This window comes from Galeopterus variegatus, unplaced genomic scaffold (assembly GCF_000696425.1).
Source record: "Galeopterus variegatus unplaced genomic scaffold, G_variegatus-3.0.2 Scaffold994, whole genome shotgun sequence".
NCBI classification, from domain to species: Eukaryota; Metazoa; Chordata; class Mammalia; order Dermoptera; family Cynocephalidae; genus Galeopterus; species Galeopterus variegatus.
This window is the reverse complement of record NW_007727105.1, coordinates 360,006-373,710: the sequence shown is the minus strand read 5'-3', so window position 1 is coordinate 373,710 and position 13,705 is coordinate 360,006. Positions and strand designations below refer to the sequence as shown.

The 13,705-nt window shown below is 37.0% G+C and overlaps 1 protein-coding gene across 1 annotated transcript in view; it reads left to right on the top strand.

Annotated features, from left to right (window-relative positions):
- The window catches only part of RAB2B (RAB2B, member RAS oncogene family), a 15,649-nt gene extending 2,859 nt beyond the window's left edge, over positions 1-12,790 (top strand). Inside the window, exons 3-8 of the mRNA XM_008574064.1 lie at positions 884-951; positions 6,122-6,204; positions 6,422-6,514; positions 10,434-10,545; positions 11,162-11,230; positions 11,729-12,790. Of these exons, the coding sequence (XP_008572286.1) occupies positions 884-951; positions 6,122-6,204; positions 6,422-6,514; positions 10,434-10,545; positions 11,162-11,230; positions 11,729-11,836 (533 nt within the window). The 3' untranslated portion in view covers positions 11,837-12,790. The remainder of the gene's footprint in view (positions 1-883; positions 952-6,121; positions 6,205-6,421; positions 6,515-10,433; positions 10,546-11,161; positions 11,231-11,728) is intronic.
- The last annotated feature ends 915 nt before the right edge of the window (positions 12,791-13,705 follow it).

Genomic DNA, 13,705 nt, shown 5'->3' with positions numbered 1-13,705 from the left:
AAAGTTTTTTTTTTTTTTTTTTTTTTTTTTTTTTTTTTTTTTTTATAGATGACCGGTAAGGGGATCTTAACCCTTGACTTGGTGTTGTCAGCACCACGCTCAGCCAGTGAGCAAACCGGCCATCCCTATGTGGGATCCGAACCTGGGACCTTGGTGTTATCAGCACCGCACTCTCCCGAGTGAGCCACGGGCCGGCCCAGGATCAAGTATTTTTAATGTAACTGGTTTTTAAGTTTTGGCCTGACATTACCTTGAGAGAAGATAAATGCCAAGTAAACCGAAAGCCTTATTCAGACTGCCAGTTTCCATCCTCCTATGAGGGAGGCTGTTTTCTCATGAACTTGCAATTGTTGGAGATTTGAAATGTATCATTCTTGAGAGCCTGTTTCTTAGATGGGCTCTTAAACAAATTCTAGAATTTCAAAAAAGAAATACTGTTTCATACAGAGACTAAGGAATGGCTCTGAAAATATGTCAGGAAATATTTTTTAAATTTTTAGAAGTTTTTTTTTTAAAGTTACAAAATTAAATGTTACCAAATTGTGTCATCTAACAGATATCAATGTTAACTAACGTTGCTAAAAATTTATTCACCTTTTTAATTTGCCTTCTTAATTAGTTTTATTATCATTTCATCTTTGGTTAAATTCCTGAGGTCAGTATCACCTAGAACACAATTTTTTAATTTTAGAAGGGAAATGAAGAAACTTAAAGGAACACAAAATTAATTGGAGCAAAGAGGCAGCAGTAATGGGCTTAGTGGCACTGAATGCAGACAAAGGATGGGTTATAACTCATTGAGGAAAAGCACAAACATGCCTCTCTCACTCAACATGGCTGTTGTCATGAGAATCACATTCTTTCTGTTGGTCTTCCCTGACAGGTGTAGAGTTTGGAGCCCGTATGGTCAACATTGATGGAAAACAAATCAAACTGCAAATCTGGGATACGGTGAGAGAGGGCAAAATAATTTAGTCCCTGACTAAGATCCAAATATAACAAAAGTTGATGCAGGGGGAAAGGGCTACAATGGTGGGGCTCATGGTGGAGATGTAGTAGGGGAAGAGTGGGAACAAAGAGATGGGGAAGTTTTCGATTCCATCTGTTGTTACGTTTATAAATTTTGAATGCCACATCTTTTATATTTGTTTTAAATGACCTAAGTAATGTGTTTATTCTAGTAAAAATAAATTCGAACAATGTAAATTTATAGAGTAAAAAGTAAAAGTGTCCTTTACAAACATAAACCCCTTCTCCCTCCCAGTCTTGGTTGCTACTCTACCAGGGGAATCCACTATTGATGATTCAATGTGTATGCTTTCAGACTTTTATTATGCATTTAGTTACATAAATATAAACATCTACAAATACATGGTAGTGGTTTTATTTTTATTATTGTTTACATGTATAGAATCATGACAAAGTAGACCTAGCTGTGTGACTTAGATTTTTATTTAACAATGTCTACATTTTGGAGACCTTTCCATATCACTACATATAGATCTATGTCATTCCTTTTAATCACTGCATAGTCATAGAATGTCTGTACCATAATTTATTTAACTATCCTCTCATTCATGGAAATTTGGATTGTTTCCAATTTTCCACTATTGCAAAGCTTCAGTAAATATTCTTAATTACTTCCTCTTTATGCAGATGTTTGAGAATTTCTGTGGAATACCTGCTCAGAAATGGTAATTTTGGGTCAAAGTTTATGCATATTTTAAAATTTGATAAATGTAATACTGCCAAAATTTAGCTTGGCTTAGTGTGATTTTGCTTCATCCAGATAAATTGCTTTCACGTGCATTATCTCATTTGATTTTTTACCTTTCTTTCCCTTAAAGAAAGTAATAACTAAGTCTCTATTCTAGTTAAAGGGAGCTAGCAAATAGTTCCTAATATTCAGTTAAAATCTTTTCCTTAAAGTTTTTATTTACTTCTTACTATTTGATTCTGTTTCTTCTCAGAATTGAGAGCTGAAGCCATTGTATCTACAAGCAGTGCACAAGTTATTTTTTCTTTTCTCCACTTCCTCTCCTTTTTTCTCCCTCTCCCACCTCTCCCCCTCTATGATGCACAGGTGTATGTTTTAAAAGTACTTACTTGCTGCTGTGGGGCCTTTTTGGACAATCCTTTTCTGGTGGCCTCCAAAGTTGTTACCATACTTTTGGATGCACTGATTAATCAGGTGCTTTTAGCTAGGATGATGTTCTCCTGTACATTTGTTGGTGTATTTTTAAGCATTTTAATAACCTTTTGTCTTTATGATTATATTTTTTATTTTACCACATTGGGTTGCCCTAATTATAGGAATATGAAACACTCCACATCTAGTGATACCTCCAAACTTCCAGACTTGCTTCATTTGGCCAGGTTTTGTTTTCAGTCTTTTTTTTTTTTTTTTTTTTTTTGGCTGATCGTTATGGGAATCCAAACCCTTGACATTACGTTGGTGTTATAACACTGCACTCTAATCAACTGAGCTAACTATAACTAGCCCCTATTTTCAGCCTTTTCCCCCCAGAAAACCTAAGAAGTATTACTCTCTATCTGTTGCCATGGTTAAGTCTGTATATATTTTAAACAGATGCCACTTATTCCCTTCTTCTTTCATTGTTGAGGCCCAGGGCTTCTTTGTCACTATTAACCCAAATAGGTATCACAGCTCATCTTTTATTATCCCCTGACATTTATATTTCCCTTTTTTTTTAGTTTTTTTTTTTTTTTTTTTTTTTTTTGTGGCTGATCGTTATGGGAATCCAAACCCTTGACATTACGTTGGTGTTATAACACTGCACTCTAATCAACTGAGCTAACTATAACTAGCCCCTATTTTCAGCCTTTTCCCCCCAGAAAACCTAAGAAGTATTACTCTCTATCTGTTGCCATGGTTAAGTCTGTATATATTTTAAACAGATGCCACTTATTCCCTTCTTCTTTCATTGTTGAGGCCCAGGGCTTCTTTGTCACTATTAACCCAAATAGGTATCACAGCTCATCTTTTATTATCCCCTGACATTTATATTTCCCGTAAAGGGAGACTTAGCCCTCCAAAGAGGTCACAGTATAAATTCTGAGGAGGTGACAAAAAGTGAAGCAGGTGTCAAGACTAGTATAAGTTAGATTCTGCTTCTTTAACTTAAATCTCTACCATTTCCAAAAATGAATTTTTGATGTCAGGAGAAAAACCCAATAGGTGCCAGTTAGTGGTGTCATGGCCATGTGTTGCCTTGCTCTTTTTTCCTGAGTGCTAATGTGAGATATGGTTGGATCAAGAAGTAAGAAAGTTGAGAGTCACTACTGTGTATGAAGGATCCTTAAGGACTACATGGCCATCCAACTAGCCTAGTTCTTTTCTGCTCTTTTAAAAATTGTTTTGAGATTAATCGTTGCTGAATTATAAAAGGAAACATGTTTCAGAATATGGTGGTTTTCTATTTATTTTGAAAATTATATGAGATTTATACCTGTAATGTATTGACTGTCTTGTCTGTCACTTTCTGGGTAAGCCTGATCATTTCTCCCTTGTCATCCCTGATCTCTTGTCCATTGCTTACCCACCTTGGCTTCCCACTTTATTGGCCTGTTCCCTCACTTACTCCCAAAGCAATCCTAACATGTTTAGAGATTATCACGATGAGTATTTTAAAGAGATCAGGTTGTCCAAAGTTTTTTGTTGTCACTGTTCTGGTATTGATAAGGATTTAGAGAACTATGTTTATATATATATATTCGTTCATTCCCAAATAACCATGCTAATGAGGCATTGTACTGTAGCAAATATAAAATATTGATTAAATAATCCCAAATTAATCCAAATTAATTTGTATTTTACTTTGGAAGGCATTTCAATTCTTAGGAAAGGAGTATATCTGACTTTCTAGGACTTGGTACTTCAAACTATATATCTCGGAAGTATAATATGTTGCTTCCACTTGGGAGAAATTAGAAAGCTGTTAATTCTCTTTATCAAACCTCCATATTATTCTTTGCTGCTTGAGATTTTTTTACTGAGGATGCACAAGGATACCTGAGACGGATGCAGACAAGCCCAAGTTGAACTGCTCACTCTAACTTACTGTCTCACAAACTTTAGTTCATGAACTTGACTGAGATGAAGCAGAGTGATTTGATTTTAAAAGGTTTTCTGATGCCCTGCTGGAAGTATTTTCAGCTGCTAAAGTTAAATGCTGCCATGTGATTCAACTATCACCTGGGCCTCCCTCAAACTTTCCCTTTTAGTTCCTGGTAGGCCACAGGGGAAGTGGACGGAGGCTTTCAACAATAGCAGAAGAGGAGAAAAAGCAAGAGATAAAAGCAAAACAGGACCCAAATAATATAAGACATGGAGCTATTAGGGAATAAATATAAAACTTTAAATGAGCTTTTGGAGGGAAAAAGTATTTTTTAAGTCTTAAAGTATTACCAACAAAGGACTTTAGAATTATTTTTATTTTTGGATTTTGATGTTCTAACAATTATGCAAATCACTAAAATGTACAATTCTTGTAGAAAGAGATTCTTGTGTTTTTGGAAAAGTAACCTTACCAGCTGGCTGGTTAGCTCAGTTGGTTAGAGCGTAGTTTCATAACACCAAGGTCAAGGGTTTGGATCCCTGTACAGCCTAGCTGACAAAAAAAAAAAAAAAAGTAGCCTTAGAGTTAATGTACTGCAACTCTCTTCCCACATGCAAACCCCGATTTACGTCATGTGATATATTGACTAAGAGAACAAACTTTTTGTGTTAGGAAGAACTAAGATCCTAAGTTTAAATTGTGGCTCCAGCACTTATAAGCTTTATGACTTTTTGCCAATTACTAAACTTGACCCTTTCAGCCTCATTTCTCACTTTTTTTTTTTCTTTTTTTGGCAGCTGGCCGGTAGGGGGATCTGAACCCTTGACCTTGGTGTTACAAGGCTCATGTTCCGCATTTTTAAAAGGGAAAAGAGTCCTGCCTCAGGACTACTTAAAGAATTAAATGAGATAACAAATATAACTATTTCTTATAGTTTCTGATATTGTGTATGCCAAAAAATAGTGAATAATATCTTAGTATTATCATTAGTATCATCACTGTTGTTTGTATTATACCATGAGAAAGCCATTTATCTTTCCATGTCCTCATGTTAGTTCTCTCATCTGTAAAATATGAACAGTAGTCTTACTTCTTAACTTTTTTATAAGGATATGAGGATAAATGATTTCAAGAATGTGAAAACTTTCCTAATAGGATGGATCCAATGCACAGGGTATTCATATTATTTAAAAAACACCTTTGCTTCCCCTAAAGAAAAAAAGAACTATTCCATCAAGAAAACCAAACTACCCAGTTTATGGGGGCATTAATAAATTGCTCAGTTATAAAACTTAATATTTTGGCCCAACTGGAAATGAGTTAGAGTGTGAATGGTTGGATTTTTTTTTTTTTTTTTTTTAAGGAAACCTCTGTCCTGAGCCTTGGGCTTCTTTCCCTGTTCCTTATTCCTGTTTTCTATGACAGGATCCCAGCAAGGGACGTCTATCAGTGGAACACTAAAGGTCAATTAGCAGATGCTCAATTTAAGTACTTTGCACCTAATTTTCTATATTGAACCATTGTAATGAAACCTCTATTAGACAGGTATTGGCATTCTAAGATAATTTTTCTTTTTACAGATAAAAGAACAGAAAGATTAATGTGATGTGTTTAACATTATATTTGGGATTGAAAATACAACATACCCTGAGTTTCCAGTCCTATTTCCAGTTATTTTCTTCTAGGGGATATTGGGAAATGTATGGGAATGTCTTTGATTGTCATGCTGATTATGGGGTGCCATTGGTGTTTAGTGACTGGGAGCCAGGGATGCTAAATATCTGGCAATTTGATGGACAGTCTTACAGGAAGAGAAATTGACCTGCCCAAAATATCAGTTGCACTCCCATTGAAAAATACTGATTTCTCACCTGAGCTTTTTCCTGAGCAGGCATGTTTTCTTTTCCTAATTCTCTTTTCTTAAAAGAAGTTTTTTTTTTTTTTAGTTAAGTCCTTTGCATTAGGGTAGCATGTGATCAAGTCAGTTCTCTGGAAATAACCTAGTTTTGTTGGGATTTTTTGTTGCCATGTTGGTGGGAAAGGCTGGGCAAGAATCCTTCCGTTCTATCACCCGTTCCTACTACAGGGGAGCAGCTGGTGCATTGCTGGTGTACGACATTACAAGGTGAGCCAGATCTGGTGTGTGGGAGGGAGACTGTTCTGTGTGCTCTCTAAAGTTTTCTATCTACTGATTCTGTTAAGGATGCTAACTAGGAATGGCCTCGCTAATGTTTTTTTTTTTATATATATACATATAGCTTTCCCCTTTTCCTATATATTTGGAGTTGCTTTGGCCTTTTGATATGGGCCTCTGAACCACTTTCTAAATTTTTCTGCTATAGGCGTGAAACCTTCAACCACCTGACTTCATGGTTAGAGGATGCCCGGCAGCACTCCAGCTCCAACATGGTTATCATGCTGATAGGGAATAAGAGGTAAAATTTTATCAGTGTGATTAATAGTTATCAGAAGTCATCTAGGTACTCTGCGGACATTTGACTTGCTTTTTTTTTTTTTTTTTTTTTTTTCCCTAATACTGCAAGCATATGGATGGCATCGAATTTCTTGGTCCCCAAACTTTCTCAGATGCTTTTAGTGCTTTAGTAAAAAAAAAAAAAAAAAAAAAATTTATTGTGGTAAAATATACATACCATGAAATTTACCATTTTAACTCTTTTTATGTGTACAGTTCTGTGGCATTAAATATATTCATATTGTTCTGCAACCACCCCCGCATCTATCTCCAGAGCTTTTCATCTTCTCAAACAAACTCTGTACACATTCACCATTAACTCCCCATCTCCCTTGCCCACCCTCACCTCTGGCAACCACCATCTACTTTCTTTCTTTATGAATTTGACTACTCTAGTTACCTCAAATAAGTGGTATCATATGATACTTGAGATTTTGTGACTGGCTTATTTCACTTAGCATAATGTCTTTAAAGTTTATCCATATTGTAGCATGTGTCAGAATTTCCTTCCTTTTTGAATATGAATAATATGCCACTGTATGTGTGTACCACATTTTGTTTATCCATCTGTCCATGGACACTTGGGTTACTGCCATCTTTTGGCTACTGTGAATAATGTTGTTGTGAATATGGGTGTATAAAGATCTGTTCAAGTCCCTGCTTTGAATTCTTAGGGGTATATACTCAGAAGTGGGGTTGCTGGGTCTTATGTTAACTCTATGTTTAATTTTTTGAGAAACCACCATACCATTTTCCATAGTGGCCACACCACTTTACATTCCTACCAGCAATGCACAAAGGTTTCAATTACATCTTCGCTCACACTTGTTATTCTCAGTAAATTTTTCTTGCCACCCATAGGCCAAAAGAAATATTTAACAGTTTTATTTTTAAATAGTTAGATAAAAACAACATAACTATTTTTTGTAACGAGTTAGTAACTGAAAAATGAAACATAAATTAAAAGGAAAAAATAATCTTTTTATTTCATTCTTAAATGGCCATAGATACTGATGACCTGCGTGTGTCTGTTGGACACTGCACAGCTTCTCAAGCCTTGAAATCAAGATTGGACATTCTCATTTCCTGCTCCATATTGATTTTTTTGTAATACTTGCGTTTTATCACAGCAGCTGCCAAATACTCAGCTTCACAAAGATATGAACTTTTTTTTTTGGTGGCTGGCTGGTATGGTGATGGACCCTTTAACCTTGTTTTTATAACACCATGCTCCAACTAAAGGATATGAAGATATTGAACAGACTCTATTGTGATCTGATGTTGACACTGTGAACTATCTTAAGTTTGTAATTCATGTGATGTTCTGATGTTGAGTGTTGCTGTGTGTTTCTCTCAAAAATGTAAAGTATCCTGTGGCACCCTTGTGAGTTTGTAGCAGTGCCCAGAGTGCACCATTTGAGGACTGTAACCACAGGCTAATTGTTGGTTTAATCAATTTATTGAAAACCTACTATGTGTTAGACACTGTGCCAGAATTTGAGTTTGCAAAGTGAAAAAAATTTCATGAACTTACAGTCTAGTGGGGCACAAATGTTAAATATAAAATGATTTGTATCTAATTACAAATTAGGACAAATTCAGTGAAGAAAAAAAGGGTGCTATGAAAGAGAGTAACAGTACATATTTTGATTAGGATTGATATTATACTGGGATCTGAAGGACTGGCAAGAGCTTGCTGGGCGAAGATTTAAAGAAAAGGGTATCACATAGGAGGAAAAACTGTATGAAAGCCTTGAACTGGGAGGAAGGTTGGCAAGTTTATGGTACTGAAAGAAACCCAGCATGGTTGGATTGAATCAAAAGGGAATAGTGCAAGATGAGGTTGGGAAAGTAGTCATGGCCAGATCACATAGCACCTCGTAGACCTGAGTAAGGAGTTTGGATTTTATTCTAAACACAAGGGAAACATTTAAAAATTTTAAGCAGAAAAGTGGCTTGATTAGATTTTTAAAAATCACTTTGGAGGGGAGCAAGGGTTGAAGTAAGATTCCAGTGTCAGTAGTCCAAGTGAGAGAGAACAGTCACTTAGACTAGGGCAAGGACCCTGGAGAGAAAAAGAAAAGGGTGATTTTAAGGTACATTTTGGAAGTACTTTACTTTGGGATGGATTGGGTATTTTGAGTTAGGGAGGAGTCAATAATGACACCTTGGGTTTTGGCTTGTGCTGTTTACTGAGACGTGGGAATCTGGGGCAGATATAGATTGAGGGGAAAAGAAGTTCCAGTTTGATGTGTTAAGTTTGAGGTGCCTTTTACACATCACTGTAGAAATGGAGGATACACAAATGAACAAATGAATCTGGAGCTTAAAGGAGCATCTAGAGGTACAAATTTAGGAATGTTGGGATTTAGATGGATAGTTCCTCCCTGGTCTTCACACAGCTGATGTATAATTAATAGAAATTTTGTAGATTTGTTGTTCTTTAATGGACTTACTCCTTGATTTTTTTCTTTCTTTCTTTTTTTTTTTTTTTCCTTTTTGACTTTTTTCGTGACCGGCAACGGATTGCAACCCTCAGTGTTGCGCCCGTACCGGACCGGGACCGGCCACGGGATCGCAACCCTCGGTGTTGCTCCCGCACCTCGCTCAGCCAGTGAGCAGCCAGTCTGCATGTGGGATCCGAACCCTCGGCGGGAGCGCCACCGCGCTTCCCAAGCGGCGCACTGTAGCAGTGCGCCACCGGGCCGGCCCACTCCTTGATTTTTTTCATGGTTGAAAAACTGGAAACTTTTCAAATGAAAATTTCCAGTTTGAAAAATAAAAATCAAACAGTCCAACCTTACTTTATTCTTCAGCCTTTTATCCTATCTTTCTTAAAGTGTTTTCATGCCACTTTATTCCCTTTCTAAGTCCTTAGCTATATCTCTTTTTTCCCTCATATCATCTAATTTTATCCATATCACTTTCTCTCAATTCCCCAGTGCCAAGCCACTTTTATACACACTAGTAATGAGACTAGTGAGAGTTCAGGCTACTGTGTTCCCCTTATTCCTGGCTTTTCCTCCTCGTGTGAATTGATTCCAATAGAAGAGGAAGATGCTCATCACTACAGGATGGGACATCCTATGACTTTGCTACTTTCTAGCAATCAGAATTTCTTTTTTGTCATCTCTACTTTGCTATCCTGAATCTCATTTGAAAAAGAAGCATTGGGCATAAGCTTTGAGTAACTATGGGGCTTACCCAACCCTTTGTAAGTCTTTTTTCCTGTAATAAAGTGTTATCTTCTACCATACAGCAGCTTTTCTGAATCTACAATAGTTGGGATGGAAACTACCACAGGCCTTTCTTAGTCATTTCCGCAGGAATCATTGCTAGAGAGGAAATGGCTGGGCAGAGACTCATGTGCATTTCAATGTTTCGTCTATACTGCCAGAATGTCCTCTAGAGAAGTCGTACCGTTTACACTGCACACATAGCACAATGTTGATAAGAGAAGCTGAGTGTAGTGGGGTGAAGTGGCATTTTAACAGTTCTAATAGTTTAGTGAAAGAAAGCAGATCTTTTTTTTTTTTTTTTAAAAAAGATGACCGGTAAGGGGATCTCTACCCTTGACTTGGTGTTGTCAGCACCACGCTCAGCCAGCGAGCAAACCGGCCATCCCTATATAGGATCCGAACCCGTGGCCTTGGTGTTATCAGCACCGCACTCTACCGAGTGAGCCACGGGCCGGCCTGAATCTACAATATTTTCCAAGAGGCTGAAGAAATCAGTAACTCTATATAAGAAAGTATCGTGTAAGATCTATATTCTTTATGGATTTACTGGTAGTTGAATCCACTATAGGATTCTTTTAGAACTAGAGTTACCTTTTTCACTTGGATTTTTTTTTAGTTTTCTCCCCAATTAATCTCTTGCAGTGACCTAGAGTCCCGCAGAGATGTTAAGCGAGAAGAAGGAGAAGCCTTTGCTCGGGAGCATGGACTTATATTTATGGAAACATCAGCCAAAACAGCCTGCAATGTTGAAGAGGTACTATTTGGGGAAAAAATGGGGAAACCTCTTCAAAGATTACACCATTGTCTTTGTCCTATTATTTATTCACAATTCTCTTCTCCTATAAGACATGGGTAAAGAAAGATTGTCTAGTGGTCATAGTGACTACATATTTCCTTTTAAGAGAATTGTCCCATTTTTCTTTTATCCTGATTCCTAAGGTTTTACTTTTGCTGTAGGTAACATTAATTGGTAAAGTGTGGATTAGACACCATTGTTACTTGTAAATCACATTAGTTGGAGAGTCTAATGGGTTCTACTATAGTCATTCCTAGGCCTGCTGTTGACCCTATCTTCAGTAACTAATGGAGAAGACAGTAGGTTTGTTTTATTTGTAGAAGGTTCCAACCAAGGAATCCTAGGAATATCTTGATCTTGGGTCAGTACAAGAATACCATATAATCTGTTTTTTCTTTTTGAAACTATTCTAAATGGCTTTTACGGGGACATTTTGGGGGACCTTCTATATTTTTACTCTTCTAATGGTTCCTAATTCACCTTAGAAATCCAAATAGAAAAAATATTTGCACTTTTTTCCCTTCATTTCTCTACCTAAACTTAAGACTGATAATATGATTTATGTCTCCTTCAGGCCTTTATTAACACAGCCAAAGAAATATATAGGAAGATCCAGCAGGGTTTATTTGATGTCCACAATGAGGTGAGCAAGACTGGGAAGCTGGCAATTAACTTTGCTTTGTCCTGAACAGGACTGGAGATCCCTAGAATGTAAGCATTACCCATCTGAAGTTGTACTATTTGTATTTCTGCCAATTCAGACCTTTTTTTTTTATGAAGGTATACAGAAACCTGTCATTATTTTCTATTTTTCGTCAAGTCTGAGACCAGAAAGAGATTATTAGTTGGTGATCTAAAAGGCATATAATAGAGGAGATTTTCTTCTTAACCTCAGTTTCTTACTATAACAAAACACTTTAAAAATGGGCACAAAAGCTACTTTTAGGTAACTGATATACGAGTTATACCACAGCTAGTCATTTTATTCTTGTCATAGATTATTGTTCCACAACAGTCTAGCTAGGGCACATGGTTACCTGCCAAGATCATGCCTGCTTTCAGAAAATGTAATTAATGGTTTCTCCTTTATCCCCCTCACATTAGCAGTGAGATGGGAACTATTACTCCTTTTCTTTTACAGGCAAATGGCATCAAGATTGGGCCCCAACAGTCAATTTCAACACCAGTGGGATCCAGCACCTCCCAGCGGAACTCGCGTGACATAGGGTCCAATTCTGGCTGCTGCTGAACATCTGGCCTGAACTTTTTTTCTTCCTGGAACAGCTTCAGATCAATAGGCTTAAAGAAAGAAGTCTTACTTGTTTTGGGCTTCCTTGAGGAAGCTTTCAGTGGCTGACCTAGGGACTTCTAAGCAATTATTGACAAAGTACCCCTTAGCTTTCATGTATGATGGTTATTTGTATGTATATTCATATGTATATTTATTTGTATGTATGTTACTTTGTAAATATGTTTTGTAGTTGTTTTATTTGTGGAATCTGTCTTCCCATATAGGTTGTAAGCTCCTTGAGAGGAGGATCCATGCCATCCTTCTATTTTTATAGACAACTTTCCTCATCACTCCTTCACAGTGCCTAGTGCTGTTCATTATATGATCATTGAATTTGACATACTTAAAAACTTAGGGTTTATTTTAGACTTTAGAGGAAACAGAAGGCCTTAGAGCCATCTCCTTGTAATTCCTTTTTCTTTATTAAATGTGCTGTCTTAGTGATTTCCCTTTTTTGGGTGGCTGGTCAGTATATGGATCAAACCATGGACCCTGGTGTTATCAGCACCCCACTCTAACCAACTGAGCTAACCAGCCGGCATCTCTTTGTAATTCTATCTCAATCTCTTCCATCTGCATAGTCTAGGTTCTGTATTTCTTTCTCCTCCTCTCCCACCTTGACCTGGTTCTTTGCCTCTATTCCATGCAGCATACGGTAAGGCTGCCTGCTACCAAGCAGTCAAATAAATTGTTACTTCTTCAAACACTCTCCTTTTCAGAGCATAAAATACTGTCTTAGCCAAATTTGCCTTTGCTTCACTCATCATGCAGCCTTCTGGGTCACTTGCCATATATTTTTTCCTTAATGTCTCATTTTCTTCCACAGCATTGAGGTCTCATGAATTTTTCTAATTTTTTTTTTGTTGTAGATGAATTGTTTCATGATTAAATATATGCATGTATCCAACCTGCTCATATTCCATGTGTCATTTCTTATTGTATTCCAAACATAAGTAGATAGTCTACTCTGGGGTCTGGTATCAAAGATATAGAAGTTGCCTCCTTCTTGGGATTCATTTTATATTGGATTCTGCCCTCAGTAGCAGTACTAATAGTTAACACTGCACCACAGGAATTTGGAAGACACTTGGAATATTGCTTTATGCTTTTTTTTTTTTTAAATCCTACCTCATTCCAAAAAGGATTCAAAGCGTTGAACTTGTAGTTAGACTGCTCCCTCACCCCAGGGACAAAACTAAAGTAACTATAACTTTGTTGTTTCTGTACAGAAGTTTTTATTTACCATTCAAAAAAAGGAACCTTGGGAAGCACCAGGGTATTGGTTAAAGACAGAATTCTGCTTAGAGCTGCTGTTGCAGAGTCATTAAAGGGTACCATTTTGATATTTTGGAGCATATTTTTTTTTAATCCTAACTCCCACATCCAGTTCTATTATCTAAACCAACTTAGAACCTTCTGTACTTGGGTGTTTCACCACTTGTAAGTGAAGCATGAGAAATAAGCATGTGGGAAAACTGATGAACTGTGTTCTGAGGGAAGTATAGATGTTCTGAGTAAAGTGTAATGGAAAGTGATCTCCCAGCTCGATGTTAAGAAATGGGAGTTTTGAGATAATCTGAATGTTGGTTGACTATTGAAGGCCAAGACGATTTGAAATCCTACTGTTTACAGTGAAAGATCAGCATAGTAGCAGAAATTACTGGGTCATGCATACCAATTATTGGATCATGATACCATTGGATCATTTCCCTTTTCTACTTGTACGATGCCTATAACTAGTTCCTGTGACGGCAGGTCTGTTCTGACCAGATAATAACCAGAAGTATAATACACTCATTTTAGAAACTATTAATAAAGATCATATCC